Here is a 26,028-nt window from a genome sequence, read left to right as displayed (position 1 = left end):
CTGATTCACCAGGCTCAAACAAATTAATGATTTTAATACATAATTTGAGACAAAATGGTTATTAATCCATGACCTTGTTTTGCCATTGTGCTTAACAGCTGCAGAGTTCTCATATGAAGCTCCCATAGTGCCTAGCAGCAGAACATAGGACTGGTTCATAAAAGCAGTTATGTTTTCTATGTAATTGTATAACTGGGTGTCCAGTTTCTTGGCTGGTTGCCATATAAACCTGAGCAGTTTGTATGTTTAAATATTTACATTATGTCCCATTTTCACATGAACTGTGCTGAACTGTACTTGTAACAGCAAAAGACGCCCACCCTGGCTAGTTATAGGATGGTTTCCCTCAAAATGAGAATAAAAACTTAAATTGGTTTCACAGAAGCTAGCGGTGGGGTTTTAATTAACCACCACTCAATTACAGAATAGAACCAATATACAATACATAAAATGTGCCAATGCAACTTTGAGTAATGCCAGGGAGACACTCCCAGATGCATTTTTGGGAAGAGTGTGCTACAGCTGTACTCTGCAAGAAAAACCTTCAAGATGTCACAGTGTTTATTTATACAAGGAGTTAAAATTTGCCTAACACACACTTAACACACATCCTAGCCTCTATCACATGCACAAGTCCTCTGCCCCATCTAACACTCTGAAATCAACTCACGGCACATTACATTCAAAGCCAACTTCCCGCTGCTATCAGTGTACACACCTCCAACTGCTGCAGTAACGATTTTCCCTTTTTGTTGATTTCATTGATGAGTGTGAACACAGCCACCTTGATTTCATGCTCCACCTTCCTGTGAGTTTCATTCACTTCTTTTATCCTAAAATGGGAGGTATAAAATACATTACTGAGAGTTTTGATCCTGCTTGGCTATCATTCACACCAATGATATTGCACTAATTTTAAAATATGGTTTCCTAAAAAGATGTTCAAACATCAATGACAGATTTGACTTGCTTAAAAAATGAAGAGCATTTTTTATTATCTTTATACGACCAATTATTGAATTTACTGCTTCATCCTCCTCCATTTTAACCCACAATAGGAGTATTCAGCCGTTGGTACCTGTTCTGCACCTGAGCCGATGAATACTGCACATAATTCTTCTTCTCCTGAAGTTTGGCCATGAATGTCTCAATGATCCCTTTTTGGTTCTGGAAAGCCTCTTCTAAAAACTGGTATCTAAAAGGAAAACAAGTGAAGCATGCAAAGGATCAGATTAGCAGTTGTCAGTAAAGCGGACCACACTCCAAGGATTAAATCAAGTTTTCTCCAGTGGTTTTTGTATGCCAGCTGTTGGGAACACAAAGACCTACATATAAAGGATCTAGCAATATGGGCACATTTTTGTGATGGCTTTGCAGCACTGTGAGAATCAGTATATACAGTCCTACACAGAAGATTGCATTGGATTCCAGTTCTGCATAACTGTTGCATACAATAAAAATAAACAAAGAATAACACTTTAATACTTGAACAACTCACTGAAAATCACACATACTTGAGATATTTACGCAATAAGAATAATTTGGGGGGAAAACTGCGTAAATGTCATAAAATGATAATTAAAGTTATCAATAAAACATGTAAATGCACAAAGAATTCCAACTAATTTGTCTTGCAAAAAGAAACCATTTCATCAAAATCCAAATGCAAAAAAACCTTTTAAAGATATTGATCCTGATTTTAATTTAGCTTTGTATGGAACACAGTGTTTGCATATCAAATATATTTCAATGCATAACCAGGGAGCAATATTATATGTATACACAATTTAAAAAAAAACTGGTATGACAAGGCACCAGTTTTGAAGTGCACACAGTGACGAAGCAAGCACATGTGCTAAAACAGGATGTCAATCAGTTTGTTTACATTCTCAGCAACTTCAAAAGATCCCAATAGTGGTCATGTAACATTGTGATGATAAAAACAAATAAAAAGGTCCAGGACATGACAATATTGGGTGGGGGCAATTACAAATACTTGGATACATACGAGAAGACATTGAAATGTATTTAAATTAATAAAGGCGTCTGCTAATAAATAAATCCAACAATGTGCAGTGTACATTACCATAGCTGATGTACCACTTTGCAACAGGCACACCCATTCTCTCCCATCTGCTCAGACTGTATGCATTGTACACCACGGAGAAAGACAGCCTCGGTTGGCAAAGTGGGAGTTCGGCCTCCGACCACCCATGATAGATGGGAAGTGAAAATAGGCCCTACAATCAGTGAATTCAACCACATTGTGCCATCACACTACTGCCACCAATAGGGTCATTGTTCGGTGTCGCCATCGTGCTGACATTTGCACCAGTAAGGCAGAGAGGAAATACCCTGAAGGACAACAGGGGGCAGAGAGATGAAGCCCCTAGCAATTCCTGACTGGGTTCCATGCCACCCTCAGCCCTAGATTCACAGTACCAAAAATACCCCAAATTAGCCTATATTGGAAAGGCGAGAGAATGGGCCCAAGGAATTTACCTGTGCTCCTTGTGTTCCAGCAGCTGGCAGTCTCTACACGTCAGCCTGTCACATGTCTCACAGAAAAGCTTCAGTGCCTCTTGCTTGTGCACCGGACAGAACACGGGCCGCAGCCCAGAGGTCCCCACAGACCCTGTAAAGACACGGGAAAAGTCTTGAGGATGAAAAAGCACAAACTGCCCTGACCGCCCCAGTGTTACCCAGCCATGCTTATCAAGCCGTGGGACCCGAGTTTCTCCAAATGAGACCAAAGGGAAAAAATCTGATTACATTTAAAATGTGTAGAATCCACAGCACCTGGTAGAACAGTCAACAATACGCAAATGTGGAGAGACGTTTCCCCCTCTTCCATTGTATTCAATCTCACATTGGAGAGAAATAAATCAAAGATATTGGAAAGATAGTCAATTCACTGTTTTTTGTCTGAAGATAATCATGATGATGTTAGTTAGACCTCATCTGGATACTGTGTGCAGTTCTGGGCTCCACACTTCAAGAAAGATATCGCTGCTCTAGAGGCAGTTCAGAGGAGAGCAACCAGACTTATTCCAGGTCTGAAGGGAATGTCCTACTGAGAGACTGAGGACCTGAACCTTTTCACCCTGGAACAGAGGAGACTACGTGGGGACTTGATCCAAGTCTTCAAAATCATGAAAGGCATCGACCACACCAAAACCAGAGGAGCTTTTCCAGATCAGCAGGGACACACGCACCCGGGGACACAAATGGAAATTGGGCTTCAAAGCATTCAAAACAGAAAACAGGAGACACTTCTTTACACAGAGAGGCGTCACAATCTGGAATAAACTACCCAGCGATGTGGTAGAAGCTGAAAGTTTGGGAACATTTAAAAATAGACTGTATAGGATCCTTGGATCACTTAGATATTAATGAACACCAACGAGCACGATGGGTCGAATGGCCTCCTCTCGTTTGTAAACTTTCTTATGTTCTTATGTTTGTTATTTGGTGTTTTCTGAAAGAGTATTGGGAGAAACAACGAGGGTATCTCCCCTGTCAGAAAAGGAAGTGAAACTGAACTCAGGAATTTTAAACTTCTTTAAGACATGACCGTTATAAAGCCAATTTCACCTACAACTGCAGTAGAGCAATATCTACAAAATACTTCCCTTTTATGACTTTGCATTAGACTGTAGGATGTAAATGACATGCAATGCATTTTGATTAATAAATGGTGCTAGACTTCATATATTCAGACAATGCAAACTGAAGTTTAATTATTGTTTATTTTTTATTTTTAAACTTGTAGCTCATACACTCTACTCCATGACATAACCAGGATCTGAGAACATCCAGAACAAGCCTTTTCTTTCCATTTCTATCTACTCCCACTTCAAAATCTATGGGGTGCCTGTTCACAATCTTCCTGACAATTTAAAATAAATTATACTCAGTTTATTAGTGTAAGACTTATTCATCTGTCAACAGTGGAAGATGCCAAGAAACTGCCAGACAGACCAGCACACAGACAATGGAGTTGATGTCTTAAAAATACATCTTGGATTCAGTTTTGTAAGGAATGAAGGGTAAAATATCAAATGGGGGATTTCAAGTTTATTTATTCTCTGGGAAGTAAGAGAAGCAAAAGATAGTAAGGCAATGAAGTTCATAGAAAGAATATAAGCGGTCTTGGGTGTAAATAAATAAAGTGTTTTTAAGACATGCATATCTACAGGAGAACATGTTTTGAACAGGGTTGAGAACCACTGATCTAGAATCTAATTGCATGATATCATATGTATCCGTACTTAATGAGCTAATGTAAACATCCAATACCTACAAAAATGTATATCTATGGGTCAACAGAGTTGGGGGTAACACATTAGTAATGTAATGCACTATTGTAATATTACTCATCTTAATAACGAGTTAATATAACGTGTTCGAGTGTTAACTCGAGTAATATTATAGTTACTTTTTGCAAAAAATAAACGAGGTTTCTCGCTAAATTAATCTAAATGATGTGGTGTTTAAATTGGAAGCAAGTAAAATAAAATTCAAGCTGAACTGTAAGGTGGGCGTTATGAAACCCACTCGAAGCAAGCCACTCCCACACAGGATTCGAAATGCTGGCATTAGTCATTGGAGTAACTGTCAATCATGTTTTATGCAGTCAGTCACTTTTCAAGAAATTTTTGTCTATCTTTTTTTAACACAGCCAATCAATGGCAGAAGACACTTGTCAGTCTTTTTATGTGGCCAATCGCCTTCTTCATTTATAAAAGTAAGGCAGGATTCAAAGTTCATGCAGTTTAATACAGACAACAGTGACCATAAGCCTTTGCCAAGATTTCTGCTTTTTCATTTCCTGATATGGGTTAGAGATGTCACGAATTTCTATGTTGATATATACAGTGATGGAAAAAAGTATTTGATCCCCTGCTGATTTTGAACATTTGCCCACTGACAAAGAAATGATCAGTCTATAATTTTAATGGTAGGTGTATTTTAATAGGGAGAGACAGAATAACAGCAAAAAAAAACAGAAAAAAAAGTTATAAATTGATTTGCATGTTAATGAGGGAAATAAGTATTTGATCCCCTATCAATCAGCAAGATTTCTGGCTCCCCGGTGTCTTTTATACAGTTAACGAGCTGAGATTAGGAGCACTCTCTTAAAGGGAGTGCTCCTAATCTCAGCTCGTTACCTGTATAAAAGACACCTGTCCACAGAAGCAATCAATCAATCAGATTCCAAACTCTCCACCATGGCCAAGACCAAAGAGCTGTCCAAGGATGTCAGGGACAAGATTGTAGACCTACACAAGGCTGGAATGGGCTACAAGACCATCGCCAAGCAGCTTGGTGAGAAGGTGACAACAGTTGGTGCGATTATTTGCAAATGGAAGAAACACAAAATAACTGTCAGTCTCCCTCGGTCTGGGGCTCCATGCAAGATCTCACCTCGTGGATTTTCAATGATCATGAGAACGGTGAGGAATCAGCCCAGAACTACACGGGAGGATCTTGCTAATGATCTCAAGGCAGCTGGGACCATAGTCACCAAGAAAACAATTGGTAACACACTACGCCGTGAAGGACTGAAATCCTGCAGCGCCCGCAAGGTCCCCCTGCTCAAGAAAGCACATGTACAGGCCCGTCTGAAGTTTGCCAATGAACATGTGGATGATTCAGAGGAGAACTGGGTGAAAGTGTTGTGGTCAGATGAGACCAAAATCGAGCTCTTTGGCATCAACTCAACTCTCCGTTTGGAGGAGGAGGAATGACCCCAAGAACACCATCCCCACCGTCAAACATGGAGGTGGAAACATTATGCTTTGGGGGTGTTTTTCTGCTAAGGGGACAGGACAACTGCACCGCATCAAAGGGACGATGGACGGGGCCATGTACCGTCAAATCTTGGGTGAGAACCTCCTTCCCTCAGCCAGGGCATTGAAAATGGGTCGTGGATGGGTATTCCAGCATGACAATGACCCAAAACACACAGCCAAGGCAACAAAGGAGTGGCTCAAGAAGAAGCACATTGAGGTCCTGGAGTGGCCTAGCCAGTCTCCCGACCTTAATCCCATAGAAAATCTGTGGAGGGAGCTGAAGGTTCGAGTTGCCAAACGTCAGCCTCGAAACCTTAATGACTTGGAGAGGATCTGCAAAGAGGAGTGGGACAAAATCCCTCCTGAGATGTGTGCAAACCTGGTGGCCAACTACAAGAAACGTCTGACCTCTGATTGCCAACAAGGGTTTTGCCACAAAGTACTAAGTCGAAGGGGTCAAATACTTATTTCCCTCATTAACATGCAAATCAATTTATAACTTTTTTGAAATGCGTTTTTCAGGATTTTTTTGTTGTTATTCTGTCTCTCACTGTTAAAATACACCTACCATTAAAATTATAGACTGATCATTTCTTTGTCAGTGGACAAACATACAAAATCAGCAGGGGATCAAATACTTTTTTCCCCTCACTGTATTGAAAGGTTATCTCAAAGTAAATTAAGTGCTGTTATTTTTGTGAATGGATATAATGAAGCTAGCATATTGCAATATTTATCTTTATTTTACAGTGATTTATTTTGTACCTTAACAGCCTCCATAGCAGTGAATTCCATGCTGCAGATCTCTACTTTGTGTATTTACGGTTTTAATTGTTAACCAGTTTAAAGCAGACTACTGGCAGATTAGCCTACTTTACTTTCTATTATTGCTGAGCCTATATAATGAAGTTGACTTAATAAAACCTGAGTGTAAATAACATCGTACAGCCGGATTAATTTGCAGTTTTCTACACTACTGACCCGAGATCAAAAGGTAACCCACAGCTTAAATTACAGTTTACTTGTTTGCACACATTTATATAACAAAATAACTTGTTTTCGGAGGGCAAAAAGAATGAATGTAGCGAGTAATATAATGCGCTACATTTTAAATGAACTAATCTGTAATACTAATATTACTTTTTTTCTAAAGAAACAAATAACAACTCATATATTACGTTTTATCATTACCAACACCAACACTGTGGGTCAACATCTAAGGCTACCAAATTATACCTCTCAGCACCACCTCCAAGCATTGATAATTTAGTAAATTAAGGCTTCCTCATCAATGGGGATATGGCCGTGGCCTGCCACACTGGTCAGAAAGGTTGGTGTAGAAAACATTTTGAAATCCCTCTCACACAGACTAGCTATGACTTTCATTGAAGCGTTTCAACCAGTGCAGATCCGTTTCCCCAGAGAGATCAGATCACTCCCGACATTACTAAACCCTTCTCTATGCAATCAGCATTAATTCCTAATATCAACCTGAAATTAAGTGCTTTCTTTGTGTTAAAGAGCTGTGGGAAGTAGCAGTCTCAGTTTTTTTCTTCTTTTCCTCTCCTCTCTCATGAATACTACAATACTGAATTTCTGAAATTATTCAGAAAGCCATAATTTATCAAATATGGTGAGTGGGGGAAAAATAATTATATATATATATATAGGCCTTATATTAATCATGCCTCTATAAGAAAGCTGAAATTGTGAAACCTATTTAACGTTCTCAATATGCTGAATTACTAAAATGCAGTATAAACTGAAATCAGTGAGTTTTAATCAGAAACTTCATGTGGCAGAGCTGCAGAATCTCCATGGCAACCAGCCTACTGGCAGTGCAGAGGCCAGTCCTCACCCCCCCCCGCCACCACCCCCCCCCCCACCCCCACACCCACCCCCGAGCCTGCAGGGGATTGTGGGAGGCTGGGACACCCCCCAGCATGCATTGCACACCTGTGCCCTGCCAGAGAGCTCACTCACAGCCACATCAAAGGCTTTAGTCACAGGATCCTAGATACATTCAGACATCTTCACAATGCGATTTCACACATGGAAGACAAACAATAGCTTGATGTTGCCCGTCAACAACACAGGTTTCTCGGCACAGTGACAGACTTGTACCAAAGGATAGGTGTAACCTGAGTGTCCGATGCTGGCCAAATTGAAGATTGAATTACTAATGAAACCTATTGATTGCGACCAATTCAAAAGAAATACACTAGCAGGTAGAGAATATATGAGCTGTAGTGGAAACGTGCCATCAGAAACCACATCGTGTGTAACCCGAGTGACCCACAATGTCACAATAGAAGCATTTGTCTGAGATTTGCCGACCAAAAAAAACAAAACAAAGTCAAAACGTTGGTTTCTAGCAATTTGGGCAAAATTCTAATATTTAGGGTCAGGAAGAGTGCACAGAAATCCCCAATGCACAGTACTAGATTTAATTCAGAAGAGGTAAAGTCTGGTTTAAAAACTGCAACAAAGACAATGGCACACAATGAGTAAACATTGATCGTGTCACAAGATGAGGCCTGTCCGCTTACGTGTTAGTCATAGTAACTTATGGAGGCAGGGCGGTCTTAGTCATTCAGTTATTTGTGTGTGCCCGTCACAGCTGACAAACAATACAACTGTTTTCAGTATTTAGCCAGTTTAATGTGAGATTCTATCCTATTCAGTTGGGTGCCAATTTATTAAGCAATGCGAGAAACATACAGACTATTTGTTTACTAAAATGAAACGTACTGCGTAATGTTTACAATCGCTTAAAAATGTTATCTTGATTAAATCAATTTTCGGTTTTCCTAAATTGTTTACCTGAGGACACGTCATCCTTCTTCCGGATCTTGTGGTCCTTGGTGAACTTGACTCTCTGGTGAGCTTCGATGCAGGTTTTACACAGCCACTCACCACACTCCACACAGAAACCCACTGCACTTGCGTCGTCTTCACAGCTTGTACACACCTGCGACAAAAAAACAAGGGTCCTCAGCAGGACAGGTAGATATGGCACCATCTAATCACATATTGCTACCTCTCTTTATATATTAATTAGCAGAAATGTGGATTTGCTTCTGCTTCTATATAAAATGAAGTAGTAATTGGCAGTTTTTGTAACTATATACATAACCTAAGATGGATGGCCTTTTTGCCACACATACCATTTCTGATTACTAGAAGACAATATATATTCCACCACCACAGCTAGTAATAAGGAAGCGCACCCATACCTGCGACGAGTTCTCACTAGAGCCATTGGAGACCTCGGAGGTGTCCTTAACGAAGTAATTATCTACCAGATCCGTCTGTTTGTATTCCTGTCGACAAACTGGGCATCGCATCACATTCACTGGGGAAGAGAGGAAAACAAAAACAGGTCAGAGCTGCAGAAATCCAATAGCAGGACAATATGGGAACACTCAGGGGAAGTGACACAATAAAGCCCATCAAAATCTAAATTTTACACGTTTTCTTATAGATATGTGAATTGCTTCCCAATAAAGTGGGTGGTATTAAAACAAAGATTAATCTCTCATCCAAACACTTGTGGTAGATCTTGTCATAAATTCACTAAATTTAATTGCAAAAGTGAAAAGTCCAGAGTGGGCTTATAAGGCACATATATACCCTTTAAGCCCACGTGTCCCAAATAATGTTTTAACAGTAAATTCTTCAAATTGTATTGATTAAGCAGTTAATATTTTATAGATTATGGAAATCAGACCACAAATAACCATCCTAACCAATTAAAATTGTATTTTGATATTATCGGAGACTATTAATTTCCATCACATGGAATTGTTGCACTTGTAGAGGCAGTTTGCTCTGCTGGTGTGCTGGTTGTTGGGGTTGGGGCCGGGGCTGTTTTTGCTGTGGAAGTCTACACAGGTGCTTCAGAAAAAGGAGCATGATTTGTGGACACTTGTCTGTCCACCCGGCTCTGGCTCACAGGGAATATTCCAGTGCTCTCAAAGCCACCGATGATATTCTCTGGCTTGAGAGCCGTAGAAAGCACAACTAGTTTCGCAGGGAATTCCTCCTTTCAATTTTTGTCCCTGCTAACACGGGAAAGGCAGCACAGTTCTTTCCCCCATTACCTTTTGACTAGGGATGCACCGATCGATCGGCCACTGATCAATATCGGGCCAAAATGGCAAAATATTACTATATCGGCTATCAGCTGATTGCTTTAAAATGGTGCTGATGGTGCTGCTTTTATTGGGTCTAACTAAGCATCCGATTTGTTCAACTCTTGTACCTTTAACAAAATATGAATGACGCACATGAACTGCAATCCAGTTCCCCCCCAACCTGATCTCCTTCTATTGGTCAATAAATAATAGGAAAATATTGGTATCAGTATCAGCCGATCTTGTTATATGAATATCAGCCCAGAATTTTCATATCGGTGCATCCCTATTTTTGACTTCACCAAACACTGTCTTGTCCAGCGGCTGGAGGATGTGGGTTAGGTGAGATGGGAGCTGGAGAAGCACAAGCCCATTTTCTCTGGTCTTGGTCGCAAGTGCCAGGGAAATATCTGAGGGCATGATTGTCAAAAAATGTAACTCTTGGCAGTCCCATGTCAGAGATCTTTGGCAAAAACAGATTCTCAAAATACTCTACTCTAAGAATACTAAATTATTATTCTCTGTCCATGCGGGGTCCGCACGAAATTCACAGTAAGCTTCCATAATGTTATTGCAGTCCCTATACGTTTCTCTGCCTACCCATTTTGTCCCCATAATGAAAATAAGGTAAGTTGTTAAGTTAATGAATGAATAGCATGTATTCTGAGTAATATGAATTAATGTAAGGCTTTTTTAATATGAGGTACAATGGGTTCTGGGCTTAGTGGGCATATTAAGAACAACAGTGGTCCATGGAAAACTAACCTTTTATTTATAGAGTTAATGTAAACATGTAATATCTTTATTATAAATAAAATACATTAGTCTTTATAACTTAGACCATGTTTATTATTGTTGGTAGAACAAATTAAATTATTCTACTTTAAAGCCATGTGCTAATAGGCTTTTCAAGGGCACTGTTCCTTTTAAGCCCATATGACAAAAACAATTACATATGTAGATTATAATAATTGATAGAACATTAAATATTGTTTTATCAGAAGCTTCTAAAATGTTTTGATTTACTATGGTCAACAGCTTCTCAATTTTTGTTGTTCGACTGGATCTATCTGTGTGACCATCATTCTGACAGTGTGGCGCTCGCTCCGGAAACTCACGAAACCTATATTTTTAAATACAAAAAGTTCATCAAATGAGGTTGTTTCAATTGATTTTTTTTTTTTTAATTCTTATCAAGTGCCTCATCATCTGCTCCATGTTGTGTATTAAAAGCACTTTAATTTAACAGTTTTGCACACATACAGCTCTTAAACCAGTCCTCAGTTTTTATGTAGCCTGCAGATTTTTTGTTCATGGTATTCAGCTGCAACTAAATGTTTTGTAAAATAAGACACAGAATAAATGTGTTTGATATCAAAACGTTTGACTTCATTTTTTTATTTTTTTTTACCATATTGGAATCTAAACTGAGAATCGATAAAAATCAGAATCGATAAGCAGAATCAGAATCGATACAATTCAAACGATACCCAACCCTACTTGGGAGGGCCCCTCATAAAGCAAAGTTTCGGGGTGACTTCTAAAAATGCTGCTGCACAGTGGCAGCACAAAGTCATGCATAACTCAAGAACACAAAATGTGATTGACTCCAAATAAAAAGTAACACAACAGTAACAACTTTGTGCATTTGCTGTGATACAGATCTTCCGTCTAATATTTCCTTTATTTTTTGGGATTTCAAAAGAGCAAGTGGGCTTATATGGTATGTGGGCTTAATTGGGTCACTTCCCCTATTACACACACACACCCATATCCTCACTCCCAATGTACAACACTTAAAGGGGAGAGACTTCATTGGGTTTTCCATTGTGGCTGCCAGCACAAACTTAAACGCAACAGATCGAAGACGTCACATTGAAATACTTGGCAATGGCATTAGCTCCAGGGTTATGAAATACTGCTCAAGGATGTGTTCAATATTAGATTAATAAATAAGCATTATTAAAGACAGATAGAGGTTAGATAAACTCCACAATCAACTGTAGACCAAAGCATGGATTTCATTAAGTAAGCGTTATTAAAAAAACAAAAAAGACGTGCTTAACTGAAATGGTACGCCTCACCGAGCAGGACTGCAATAGTTTTGTCAGCTTTGATACATTTTTAATGGTGATTGCAGTTTCCTCCCTCAATTAGGAACTGGCGGACAAACCAAATAGGTTTCTAAAAGAGAGGCCATTGAGTGGTCAAATCCTTGAAGTAATGATGGGCACGATAAGACTGAAAATAGATTCCCACAAAGTTGCAGCACATTAGTGTAATGAAGAGTGCGGGGATAGACAGTCCCTAAATGTCTTGTATACATCCAAGTAATTTAGATTTAGTGTTAAAACACTAGGTCTACTGAATGCAGGTGCTTTCCTGGGGGCTTAATTAACTTATTTATCCCTTCTTATTACATAGACCGTTACATTTCCGTTAACCCCCCCACAAAAAAAAAAAAAAAAAAACAGGTATCCGCATTAAATGAAATTGCCAAATGTAAATTTATAACTGACTGTCAATACTGTAGAACCTTATGCCAAAGTTTCATTATATGAAATGTCACAACATATAAGATGCAGAAAATTAATCTACAATGTTATTAGCAAGTTTTCAAAGCTGTCAGGTTCTCTATCTTTCATGAAGCTGCTTTCATAAGATTCCTACTCAATGTTTGTGTTGTGTGACCGCATGGAGAATATATGCGTTTCCCTGTACAGCCTAATGGATTTCTGTAGTTTAACTCCTAGATAAATGACAACAATTAATTCCAAGATCAATCTAAACACAGGCCCAGGCTAAACCTAAATTATATATAAACATATGCAAGAGCAGGTTTAAAAACCGATGCACTGACCTTTCCTTCAACAAGACCTTTACCCGACTGAAACGTAGAACTTGACAAGATTTGAAAGAATATTAAAGCACAGTCAAAACTCTAAAGTAATGGATGTCTGTTGACTTCAATGGGCACTAGTACAGTATTATTTTTAACACTAACTAGATTAATTACTTTAGAAAAGCTTAAAGGCAGTGCAGAACACAAATTGTACAAATTGTCCTGTTTTCAAATTGTTCAGACATGTATTAGTTATAAAAACTAATACATGTCTGAACAATCTGAAAACAGGACAATTTTGGAAAGCAGTAGCATGTCAGCTATACTGCCCATTCAAGGCTTTTATCACGATAAGAAAATGTGTGGCAGAGCACGGGGAGACAAACAACCCTGAAAACAAACAGTTTAGACTTTGTTTGGATGTAAAATAAACCCTTCGCTTTGCTATGTTCCATATATTTTATTTGTAAAGATCAATAATCCTAAAATATATTTGGTATGTCAACAGTAAACAGAGGGCCACTTAAAATACCTCATTCAAATTCTAAGATTTCTTCTGCATTCAAAGCATGTAAACCAGCCTTAAATGTCTTTCTGTACCTAAAATTGAGAAATTAGATGTGCAGAATTGATTTATTCTCCCTAATTTTCAGTGAGTGCATCTGTATGGGTGGGTGATGTATGGGGGGGGTTATAAAATACTCTGTTTATCATTCCCCATACACAGAGCTAACTATGTAAAACAAACCAGCTCTATCCTGTTTGAACCAGTTCAGGCTGGTCTGAGCTGCTCACAGCCAGTTCTGTTCCTGCAGCAACAGGCAAATGCAGTGCTATTGCATAATGCCGGCTGCAGCTGGAAAACAGTTTATCTGATTACTGTTTAGGTATGTATGCAGCGCCACTGCAATTGTGATTATGTGAAACACTCAGCTTACAGCACTGCTGGGCAGGATTCAGCCAGTATGTCCCGATACTGTAATCACAAGCTCATCTGTTTTTCTTGTAGCGACATCTACCTGATAAACAGACTGACAGCTGTTCAAGCTACAGAACTGCCGGAGGAACAAAGGTGACTGCAAATAGGCTACTTCAATTAATTAGCACTATCATAATTAATTCATTAATTAATTGCAAACTAACCCTTTCTGGGAATAAATATATTTAAGAGATATTATAAACAGACCACAAACATTTATTCATCTAATCTTTAGTATGCATTTTATAATGTAATGGCTCATTACCAATAGAAGTGAAATCTTTAAAAATGTATTTTACCAATATGGGCAGAGAGACCCATGCAGAGAGGGGCCTTGGCAGGATCACTCTGCAGTATGTTTTTTTTGTTTGTTTATACATTTCTTAATCTGATTAAAAACAAAGTTTGAGAAGACACTTGACTGGAGTGTACAGAAAGAATCAACTGATACAAAAAAAAAAAAAAAAAATACAAAAATGTATATGGCTGAGGGGGAAGGATATACACTCACCTAAAGGATTATTAGGAACACCATACTAATACTGTGTTTGACCCCCTTTCGCCTTCAGAACTGCCTTAATTCTACGTGGCATTGATTCAACAAGGTGCTGAAAGCATTCTGTAGAAATGTTGGCCCATATTGATAGGATAGCATCTTGCAGTTGATGGAGATTTGTGGGATGCACATCCAGGGCACGAAGCTCCCGTTCCACCACATCCCAAAGATGCTCTATTGGGTTGAGATCTGGTGACTGTGGGGGCCAGTTTAGTACAGTGAACTCATTGTCATGTTCAAGAAACCAATTTGAAATGATTCGACCTTTGTGACATGGTGCATTATCCTGCTGGAAGTCGCCATCAGAGGATGGGTACATGGTGGTCATAAAGGGATGGACATGGTCAGAAACAATGCTCAGGTAGGCCGTGGCATTTAAACGATGCCCAATTGGCACTAAGGGGCCTAAAGTGTGCCAAGAAAACATCCCCCACACCATTACACCACCACCACCAGCCTGCACAGTGGTAACAAGGCATGATGGATCCATGTTCTCATTCTGTTTACGCCAAATTCTGACTCTACCATCTGAATGTCTCAACAGAAATCGAGACTCATCAGACCAGGCAACATTTTTCCAGTCTTCAACTGTCCAATTTTGGTGAGCGTGTGCAAATTGTAGCCTCTTTTTCCTATTTGTAGTGGAGATGAGTGGTACCCGGTGGGGTCTTCTGCTGTTGTAGCCCATGCGCCTCAAGGTTGTACGTGTTGTGGCTTCACAAATGCTTTGCTGCATACCTCGGTTGTAACGAGTGGTTATTTCAGTCAAAGTTGCTCTTCTATCAGCTTGAATCAGTCGGCCCATTCTCCTCTGACCTCTAGCATCAACAAGGCATTTTCGCCCACAGGACTGCCGCATACTGGATGTTTTTCCCTTTTCACACCATTCTTTGTAAACCCTAGAAATGGTTGTGCGTGAAAATCCCAGTAACTGAGCAGATTGTGAAATACTCAGACCGGCCCGTCTGGCACCAACAACCATGCCACGCTCAAAATTGCTTAAATCACCTTTCTTTCCCATTCAGACATTCAGTTTGGAGTTCAGGAGATTGTCTTGACCAGGACCACACCCCTAAATGCATTGAAGCAACTGCCATGTGATTGGTTGATTAGATAATTGCATTAATGAGAAATTGAACAGGTGTTCCTAATAATCCTTTAGGTGAGTGTATACATGGATATATAAAACGTGATTTAGTACACAGAGCTATATCAAAGACATCTTATCTTGTTAGAAATTATATTAAACAAGTAAAATCAAAATCACTTGCATTTTAAATTAGTATTATTTTTGCTAATATTAAAAAACCAAGCCATTTAGTGTTAACTTTAAAAATAATTTTAATTATAATAAGGAAAGTAGGAAAATATGCTCTTAAACCCCATTCACACTGAAACAATTGCCAGTAATTTGGTGGCATTTTGCTGCAGGCAAGGTCTGCGTGAATGGGTTTTTGCCGGCAAATGATTGCCAGCAAATCATTGCCAGCAATTTCCAGCAAGGTTCCTTGTCTAATTGCTGGCAAATGATGGGCCACGTCCTTGCGTGGTCGACGCTGTGCGTCAGCTAACTGACATAACCAATCAGAATAGGGGCGCACAAAGGTTAAGGTTAAGCCACCTTTGACCAAGAACTGGTAACCGTAATAAGAAACGGACCGGGTCGTTATTGATGATTCAACAGGTTGACGTATGTAATGCTAACTATTGTCACACATGTCAGATGTTATATACCTATAAATCATGCAATATATATTAACACTATACAGGCAATCATGTTACCCCCTCACACTGGGTTCGTTTCAAACAAAATGGTTTGGTTTGTTTGTTTCAAATATGTATCAGTGTGCTCGCTGTTCACACTTGCCTTGTGTACAAACTGCTCAATTCGTAACTCGGGTTCGTTTTCATGGTTTACTTTTGTGTTTTCTCAGGACTCAGATGATATTGCAATAATAAAGTGAGTTCATTTTGTATGAATAAAACGAGATTTATATTTTACATGATTAATGCATATAAGAAATGGCAGCATAACACACACAATAACAAATACATATGATGGCAATAAAGCAACTACATGCAGTAGTCTAACACATTTGACAATCTACTTCTGATACAACCAAATAATACATGGGTGCGTTCACGTTGCGCACATTCTGTGAATGTGCCCAGATCTGATCAGCAAAGCAGTTCAGTTTCAGAATCTGTAATTGTCCGTATCATGAATGCATCCAATATTTAAACACTGTATGCAGTTATTTAATTAGGCTGCTATACTTGTGAATATTATAATCAGTGTTGCACTGCCAAATGGTGATTATTTTGCCTATATACAAATATACCATAACACAGTGTGATGTCCCCTAAATATACATCTAGGAGTATTTTACTGCTACTGCCATACCTTTAAACATACAGTGCTACTTTACATAATACATTAAATGAAGGGTTTTTATAGCAATTCATTATTTCTGACAATTATTTTCTCATACAAACAAAAGTACAAATAAGCCAAAACAATTATTGAAAAATTACTCTCTCTCATGCAGCATCTTTAGATAAAATTGTACGCTCTGATTAACTTTAAGTTGCATTATATTCCATTTAGAAAAAAAATTGAAATACCTTTTGTAACACCCTGGATGAATATACCTCAATATCCAATTGTTGTCAGATTAAGTAAATGAACAAATACATGTTATCTTAACTGGTACTGTACACGTTTTTGGGTGAAATGTGGAGTTTTCTTTTTCAAAAATAACCAAAACCCTCCTTTGTCACATTCAAATTTACAATCGAACTGAACTGTTATTTTGCCAAATGGACTGAGACAACTCTTTCGTTGTCTCAGTTAGTTTAATTTTAGTTAGTTTGCCAATTAAAATTTGTTGTTCACACTCTTCTGCAAAAGAACCGAACACAAAACAAACCTCTAGTGTGAACGAGCCTTTAGACTCCATTACAGTGACACTGATGGTAGTTTGTTTTAAATTATTTTATTTGAATTTTAATGTAGTAATATCAAACAAAAAAATAATAATAATAAAATAAGTTGTTTTGAGCAATCAATCCCAAATCTGCAAACCCAGACTTTTGGGTAACGTAATGTCACGCTTTATTTCAGTTGATTTAACTTTGCTGCAGTGCGTCAAGACCCACACAATGCCTCTCGTCTCGCGACCATGAACTGAGAGCAGAGTTTCATACTGGGTTCACTGGTTCAAATGATCTGTGAATGCTGGGTCAAGTAACCACACCACAAAAACACACTAGTTCTTGGTATCGAACTTGTGTACCGATATTCTGGACGTGTGTGTACGTCTCCTCCCGAATCCACAGGCTTCTGAAGCGTCTCGTTCCCACTGCTACAGCGCTCATTCTGGCAATCTCTGTTTTCTGTGTGAATGGATCCTTTCCGGCATCCAAACCAGTGTGAATGGGATGCAACAGGAAAAAAGCAGGCAAACGTTGCCTGCAATTTTCTGGCATTTCAGTGTGAATGGGGTTTTAGCTTCACTGATGCGAAGGGTGTTTCTTTGCCCCCCGACTCTAAATACACGCTGCCGCAGTGCATGCCATAACTTGAGCCGGTCGAGTGTTTACACTGCTAGGATCAAATGCTACTGTTGCATTTGATCGGGATCTGTACCATCTTCCTGACAGGTACATTTGATTCGATCACTGAGTGTTTACACTGCCATTTCTGAGCAAGATCAAATGCTACCAATGCATTTGATCAGAATCAGAAACGGATGTGTAAACGCACCTTATACCTTTACTAAGGAAACTGAGAACAAAAACAATATTTAAAAAGGGCCTTTGCAGATGTATCCTAGAAGCATCATAAGTCTCTATCCTAATGTACAGTCTCCACCTGAGTATTGCATAGCTAATAGGGCAACTGCAAGTCACAGCCACCCTATATTTGACCAGTAGAGGTGTTAGACAATAGGACAAATATGAAGTGAACCCTCATAAACCAGATATCATTTTGCAACACAAAACAGTTCCTGAAACACTGGGACAGAGATCTACATATTCATAAATGATTCATTACATCATGGACAAACATACAGTGGGGGAAAAAAGTATTTGATCCCCTGCTGATTTTGTATGTTTGCCCACTGACAAAGAAATGATCAGTGGATCAAATACTTTTTTCCCCTCACTGTACAAGCATAATTCAGTATTATTACAAATGAAGAAACTTAGGACTATGTAAAGTGCGTGTTAGAGGAGAGGGGCCAGAAAGATTATAAGTGTAAGATCTGATCATTCACATGGAGATCAACTACTACTACTTTGTCATCTATTTCCGAATGGTATGCTAATGTTTGCAGAATAGGTAATCACATACTTGTTTTTCAGTAGAGGGAACACATGCACTGTCTAACCACTTAAGGTAGCCTACTTTGTAAATCAATGGATTAATCAAATTATCCGCAGGGACAAGTAAAGCGGGAAAAACAAATATACTTGTATCCACTGTCGTACTGAAGTAAATTCTTCACCCAGGATGATATTTTCATGCAGACACATTGTGTTCCTCATGTCAGAGCTGTATAAAAAACAGCAATTCAGCACAGCAGAAAAACAGATCCTTCAGTTATTACATGATAATGCTTCTGAGTGCTATTCAATCAGTCTGAAAATATAAAGACTGTGGTGTTACTAATAGGCAAGGATGTCACACAATTCCATGATATAAACTAATGATCACCTCAGAGGTTAAGCTGGGAGTTTGTGAGATTCATTAAGATTTCAATCATAATTGCCATTCTTGAGAAACGTTCTGTGTAAAAGATCAATCGTTCAGGTAAAACCCTGATTTTCCTTGCAGATCTACTGTGGTTTAATAGACAGGGAAAATCAGAGCTTTAAATCCATGTTTTAAAGCAATTTGTGCACAATGTCAATCACTGTGACGAGAAATCCAAATAAAGTTGTAATTTGCCCTTAAAGAAAGAGAAAAAGCTTTTCTGATGGCAGCAGTGCACATTTATCCAAATGCCTTATAGGATATGCCGATGTTTTTACATTTTTATCTTTGTTTCGGATACTGTGTGCAAGTGTGAAAACTCACAAATGGACTTTCCAACTATTGCACTCGTTTATGAAAAACTATGTAAATATAGGTCAGAACACGATTCACAAATGGAACCTGTGTTATGATGACAAATCTAAACTTTCTATTTACCATTTAATGCAATAGCAAATACTAACGGCTACAGGTAAGAGCAGGGATACAATTTAACATCCCTTATTAAAATCAACTAACCAGATCCATGTTAGATCACAGCATAATGCCCAAAATAAAAACTTAGAATGTGAGATGACTGCCATGGCACTGTAAGTCCATTACTAAATAATTAAATGTACAGAGCTTCAGTGAGTGTCACAAAATATGTCAACTGATCTGTACCATTTGCTCTTAAATACACATCTTAAATGTGAAAAATATTTTCCAGAGTAGTGTAGTTTTTAATTGACTATGAATTAAGTAGCGCAAAAAAGCTGTAAATAAATACATGAAAGCAACATGAGATGTATTTTTTTTAAAGGCAATTACTTTAATACTTTCCATTCACTGGGTTGTTAACAGAAAACACTGCTTTAGAAAATCATCACAACAAATAAGTCCCTGCCTACCATTGGCTTTAAAACACAGCCTATAGAAAAGGCTTGTTTAATCTGGTACACTTTCACTGGGATAGTAGAGCAGGTAGAAATTAACTGAAGAATAATTAAGCACTAAATATGCTCAAATTATGAAGATATTCAGTTTATCGTTATTGTAGAAGACAAAGAATAATGGAGAAATTCTACATTAGGAGATTTTATATTCGATTAATTTGCTCTATTCAATGATTTCCACTGATCTACCACAGACTTAAAATGATTTGAGTTAGCAAATTAAAATATTTATGGAGTATTTAGGGAGCTTGAGAGTCTAATGCATTTATTTACAAAGTCTCATTCAGGATTATATCAATATTTGGCCTGAATATAACCTGCAAATTGAAATAAAAGCACAAAGCAGTGTGAGGAGGAAATTAGAAAAAAAAACATCTCTGAAGATATGGTGTAAATGCAATGCAGTTTTTCTTGTTTATCCATACACAATTAAAGAGACTGGAACACAATGTGGTCAACTCATTTAACATAAAAGAAAGCTGGGAATTGTGGTCGAGTCCAAACACTTTCATTATCTGTTTTAATAACCACAATGATGATGCACAGACCAAAACATTGTCCATTTTAGGTGTGAAAAGGATACTGCCAACTTCAAAACAAATCATTCTGTGAAACTACTAATATTCTGTGAGACTGTCAGATTTATTTTACTTTCCATACCTCAGATATTTTTATACCTCAGATGCAAAGGACTAAAGCCCTACAATAAAGCAGGTAAAGTTTTAAGTTGCAGGTCTAACACCCATAAAACCACTTGCATTTGATGATTTAGTATTTCACTTGAAATATTCAACCTCTCTCTGATCTGTCAGCAGTGACCCTTATAATGTCTATCAAAGTAGGCCAACCCTGTTCCTGAAGAGCCACAATCCCACAGGTTTTACAATCTCAATTAAATCACTGGATACCTTGAACACATTACAATTTTGACTAATTAAGCCCAATCATCAGCTCAATTGAGCAGTTAATTTGGATAAAACAGAAAGCAGAAGGCACCGTGGCTCTCCCGGACCAGGGCGAATCACTTCCTAGTAGGGGACTCGCAAGCATGACAATTATTTGTAATCTCACATTCATAAATAGTGACAAGAACTGCTGAAGGACTGGGGAAGCTGTTAATAAGGACATTATATTTGTGTTACTTTAAATAAAATCTACTATTGAGTGCTACGGCTTTAACTGAAAAATAATTGTAATACACTTCATAAAAGACAGTAAAACCTACAAGCAACGTTATTGTGATGTTTGAGAGGATAGTGAAGTACTATTGGCTGGACAACATCTCACTGACTGCACTGCACCATGGTATATGATTACATACCATACAAAACACATGCCTTGTTAACCTCGTGGCCATTAATTAGGTAATGCATCTCGTATATGAATAGGTACGTTAGATTATACATCAAGGAAAATAGGGCCAAATTGCCAAATTATGTTGTCTATATTTATAGGTTTAGAAAGCTTGACATTATAAGCAAACAACTCGCAAAAACTTGATAAAAGCTGTCAGAGCCCTTTCATCTACACTGCTCATATTAAAAGGAGTACTCTAAAAGTGACTGTCTGATCTGAACACAGTGCTTCTGCATCCATAACATACAACCTTTGGCATAACAGTGTGTACAATGATCTGCTTACGGCACAATATCAAGGCCCCTTACAAGCATGTGTTGGTGCCTCATGCTTGTTTCGCCACAGAGTGGTGTGATCTCATTGTCAAGGCTGCACATGCTACGATGTCGAGGCTGAAGAAACAAACAACGCAAACACTTGACTTAGCTTGGCTTCCTTTCCAGTTAGGTGAATATCTTAACATCATAACCAAATATCAAACCCTTTAATAACATTAAGATTTTTAACAGAATATCTCCTTCTATTGGGGAGTGGTAAGTTGTGGGTGACTGATCTGTTTCCAAGTCCTACAGCAGGGTCCTGCTTTCATTTTCTTTTAAGCTATACAACTAACTGTAAAAATAAATAAATTGGCAAGCATTCTTTTTATGAAAGGAACTGATTCACCTCATGAGAGAGGATAGGACACATTTTGTGGTTTATTTGGCTGTCTCAACAGGTGAATCTGTTTCTGTCCTTGATTGCTTGACACAATGTGGTAGGTGTAGAAAAGCAACTAGCACAAGCAAATATAATAAATACAATTAAGAGTAACAGGAGAACCCATAATCGAGAGCATTGTCCACAATGGAAATGTTTGGTTCTGTAATTAAGGAAAACCATATTGCACCAAACATGCAAAAACCTAGACACAGCCACAGTGCCTACAAGTCTCGATCTTTAAGCAAATCAGAGCAATGAAATCCATCATTAATTCCATTCTACACTGAACTGATTGTTGCAATTCGGCAAGGACCTTATAATGTGCATTTTAAGACTAGTTCCCTCAAGAAAACTATTACCTTGACAAATATATAAAGAATGTCAATCTTCATTGTATTGACTCAAAAACAGAACAAAAAGCCTCTACGGTACTTTTCAAGTAAAATCTATCCATGCATTTGTGGAAACTGGTTACTTTTTAATAAAAATATAGTTTTAGTATCCCATAATTAAAATGATACCCTACATTTGTCAAATCCCTGCATGAACCTAAGAAAATATTCAACACACCCACCATGTGAATATTTAATTCTGCTCTTTCTAACACTGGCTGCTACACTAACGGTAGACCCCCTTTTCGGTTTATTAAAAGGCTGTGTAAAGATCTAATTTTACCCCCAAAATTATAGGGTCATATTTAACATAACATGTCATCGACCAGGCGCTCTAGAGAGTTTAATTATTATTATTATTATAGGAAGCAGTTTAAATAAATATTACTGTTACAATATTTACGAAACGTATAGGGGGACAAAAACGTAATTATAGATATGGAACAAAAAAAATACGTGTAAATTACAGCCAATTAGGATTTGGGGCCACAGCTGTAATCTGAAGTATACTCTATACCCACGTACACTGTGTGCCAGCTACAGCCCCGTGGGTTTAAATGAGCCAGGGGGGTGGAGAATGTGGTCTGGGAATGGTATATGCAGTTATTAATTAAGGGCTGGGGTGTAAACATGAAGGTAAAATATGGAGTGTACGTGTGTGAAGTGGGCTAGAGACCGGAGAGAAAACGTGCGCATGCGCAAGGCATTTAGGGGAAACATTTCCACGGGGTTCTGAATTCGATACCCCACAAATATGGGGACACGGTTAGGCGTGTTTTCTTCGTGAATGCAGCCCTAGTAGTTCAGGATTCAGCAGCTTGAATAAATAACTGTCAAGACACATGAACACGAAGTATATATTAAAGCAGGCATGTCGACTCGTATCGTGGCAGCGCTTCAGCGAGAGTCACGCATGAAGACAGCGGCGGACAGACGCGTTTTAATCACGAAACTCAAGCGGTCTCGCCTCCTCGACTTTCGCGGCCGCCGGTGTGCGTTTAACCGCAGCCAATGCATCTCCCTGTGGCTGCGAAACGACGACACCAGCCCAGCGCTGCACGGCGTACACAACTAGCTACCGCACAGCGATGCGTCCGACCCTAGTCCCCATCCCCGGCTACGGGACGCTCCTGTGACTGCTTCACAGCTTCCCCACCACTTCCGCAAACCCCCCGCACTCCGCACGTACCGATCTGCGTGTCCTGGCCGTGGACGCTGGGGACCTGCAGGCTGATCTGCCGCTCCGGCTGCGGGATACAGCGCAGGCAGAAGGAGTGCAGGCAGGGCAGCAGCTTGGGCTCGCAGTCGCGGCTCTGGAGGCTCTGCTTGCACACTGCGCACGTATCCAGCAGGTTGATGGGGGGAGCCGGGGGAGCTGGGGCCGCCGCCGCCGCTGCCGGGGAAGGGGAAGACACCTCCGAGCTGGGGCCCGGCGTGGGAACCTCAGTGTCCCCTGTGCCAGGCGGCTCGCTGGTCTCCGTATTGCTATTCCCTGGACTGCTGCTGCTCTCCCCTCCTCCGTCTCGGCTCGGCGTCGAGACCCGGTTGGCAGGTTGACCCTCCTCATCCCCACTCGGAACCGGGTCGATGATCACAAGGCCCTCGCTCTCTTTGACCACCGGGCTGTCGCTGTCCTCCCCGGAGGCTGCTGGGGTGTTATTTGCGGGGCTCTCGCTCTCCCCTCCGCCTTTGTTTTCCGCCATCTTCCTTCCTCTTTGAACCGTTTGACGCTTCACGCACCAACAAAACCCCGCAAGATCGACGTCGTGACGTCACGGCGCTCTGCCGAGGTCCTCGCAGGTCCCTCTTTTGAAAGAGCAGCTCAAGTGTCTGTCAAGCGCCAGCAGGGTTTCGTGTACTTTCATTATCCGTTAAGCACAGGTTATTAAGACGCGGGTTTGAAACAGCCATTCATCACACAACATCGATATGTTATATGAATACGCATTTTCTACATTGAAATTACTCATTTTTTTAAAGAGAACAATTACTGTAAGAGTTACATACGAGTCTTGTAAACTTCATTGATACTGAAAAGCGTTTTAATACTATTCGTGAAACATGATTGCATATACTGTCACGATGGTGTTTTGTGCATTTTGCAAGGTTTATACTGGTTATTTGGTAAATAAATGCATTCTTAGAAAACCGCAAATACGTTTTAAACAACAAAGTTTAAATCGGTCGTTTCATAAAGACGCCAACGTTCATTATTTAATTTAATAGTTCATTCATTAATACGTGTATGTTGTATTACTCGCACGTTACTCAGTCTGTCTGGGGTAGTATTTTCGAGCAAGCTCTGAGTAATTGAATCAGTCATGCACGCCATTAATCATTTGGGAAACATGACAAATCAATGACTTACATCCATCATTCTTTATAATATCACTAACAGATTATTCATATCCCCCTGTTATTACTCAGATTTATGCAGAATGTTAAATGTACAGTCAAATGTGTATGATAATGTAAGCATATACTATTAAGTACCAAAGATGCGGCTGCGACACTTCAGTCCACCACGACAATAAAGTGTAGTGTAAGCAGTAAATAAAGTAATCATAATAATAATAATACATACAAAGCTATATAGGTACTTACTTTTATATATTTGTATTAATGCATACTACTTGCTAACCAAGAACAAAGCCAGGGAGGAACAGAGGTTAGTGTCTGTGCTACTATGTAAGTTATGTGTACCTCGGAAGAGGCGACATTACTGTATGTAGTTTAGTAATCGTAGTGTTTATAGGCTATTATTATTATTATTATTATTATTATTATTATTATTATTATTATTATTATTTCTTGGCAGACACCCTTATCCAGGGCGACTTACAACATAAGTTGTACAGTTTAAGTACAAGGCATCAAACATTACAAATTCAAATTTACATTATACAAAGCAATTCAAAGTATAATACGTTTTACAACTTCCAATTTACACAGGCAAGTACAGTAAGTGAGGTCATACATCCTGGAAAGTAAAAGCTAAGTGCTGTCAAGATGTAGGGTCACAGTCAAGGGCTACGGGAAAGGGAGCAAGGAGGAAATCAATCAATAAGGCAAGAAGCATGATAAAACTCTGTGAAGTGCTATCTAACGGGGTTAAAAGGACTAATATTACATGTACTGTCTGAAAAGATGTGTCTTGAGTAAGTGCCGGAAGGAGGTCAGGGACTCTGCTGTTTTGACTTCAGTGGCCAGGTCTTTCCACCATTTAGGGGCCAGGGATGAGAAGGAGTGGCTCTGGAGAAAGGGGAGTGGAGAGGAGGCAGAGATAGTCTTCTGGCAATGGAAGACCACAGTGGTCTGTAGGGGATGTATGGAGAGATGAGGGACTGAAGGTAGTTTGGTGCAGTGTGGTTGAGACAGCGGTAGGTGAGGGTCAATGTCTTGAACTGAATGCATGCCGGTAGCAGGAGCCAGTGGAGGGAGCGGAGCAGTGGAGTAGCGTGTGTGAATCGGGGCAGAGAAACACCAGACGAGCCGCAGAGTTCTGGATGAGCTGGACCGGGCGGGTAGTAGTTGAAGGCAGGCCGGCCAGGAGGGAGTTGCAGTAGTCCAGGCGGG

At 39.4% G+C, this 26,028-nt stretch overlaps 1 protein-coding gene across 4 annotated transcripts in view; it reads right to left on the bottom strand.

The window, feature by feature from the left end:
* The window catches only part of trim33 (tripartite motif containing 33), a 38,431-nt gene extending 14,255 nt beyond the window's left edge, over positions 1–24,176 (bottom strand). For all 4 annotated transcript variants that reach the window (XM_066703472.1, XM_066703474.1, XM_066703473.1 and 1 more), the window contains exons 1-6: positions 23,642–24,176; positions 9,032–9,150; positions 8,619–8,766; positions 2,503–2,635; positions 1,079–1,195; positions 719–833 (exon numbers count right to left, since the gene is read on the bottom strand). In XM_066703472.1, coding sequence (XP_066559569.1) covers positions 719–833; positions 1,079–1,195; positions 2,503–2,635; positions 8,619–8,766; positions 9,032–9,150; positions 23,642–24,155 — 1,146 coding nt within the window. In that variant the 5' untranslated portion in view covers positions 24,156–24,176. The remainder of the gene's footprint in view (positions 1–718; positions 834–1,078; positions 1,196–2,502; positions 2,636–8,618; positions 8,767–9,031; positions 9,151–23,641) is intronic.
* Positions 24,177–26,028: the final 1,852 nt, after the last annotated feature.

The sequence above is a fragment of the Amia ocellicauda genome, chromosome 5 (genome assembly GCF_036373705.1).
Source record: "Amia ocellicauda isolate fAmiCal2 chromosome 5, fAmiCal2.hap1, whole genome shotgun sequence".
Lineage (NCBI taxonomy): Eukaryota > Metazoa > Chordata > Actinopteri > Amiiformes > Amiidae > Amia > Amia ocellicauda.
The sequence above is the reverse complement of the archived record's forward strand: the minus strand, read 5'-3'. Positions and strand labels throughout refer to the sequence as shown.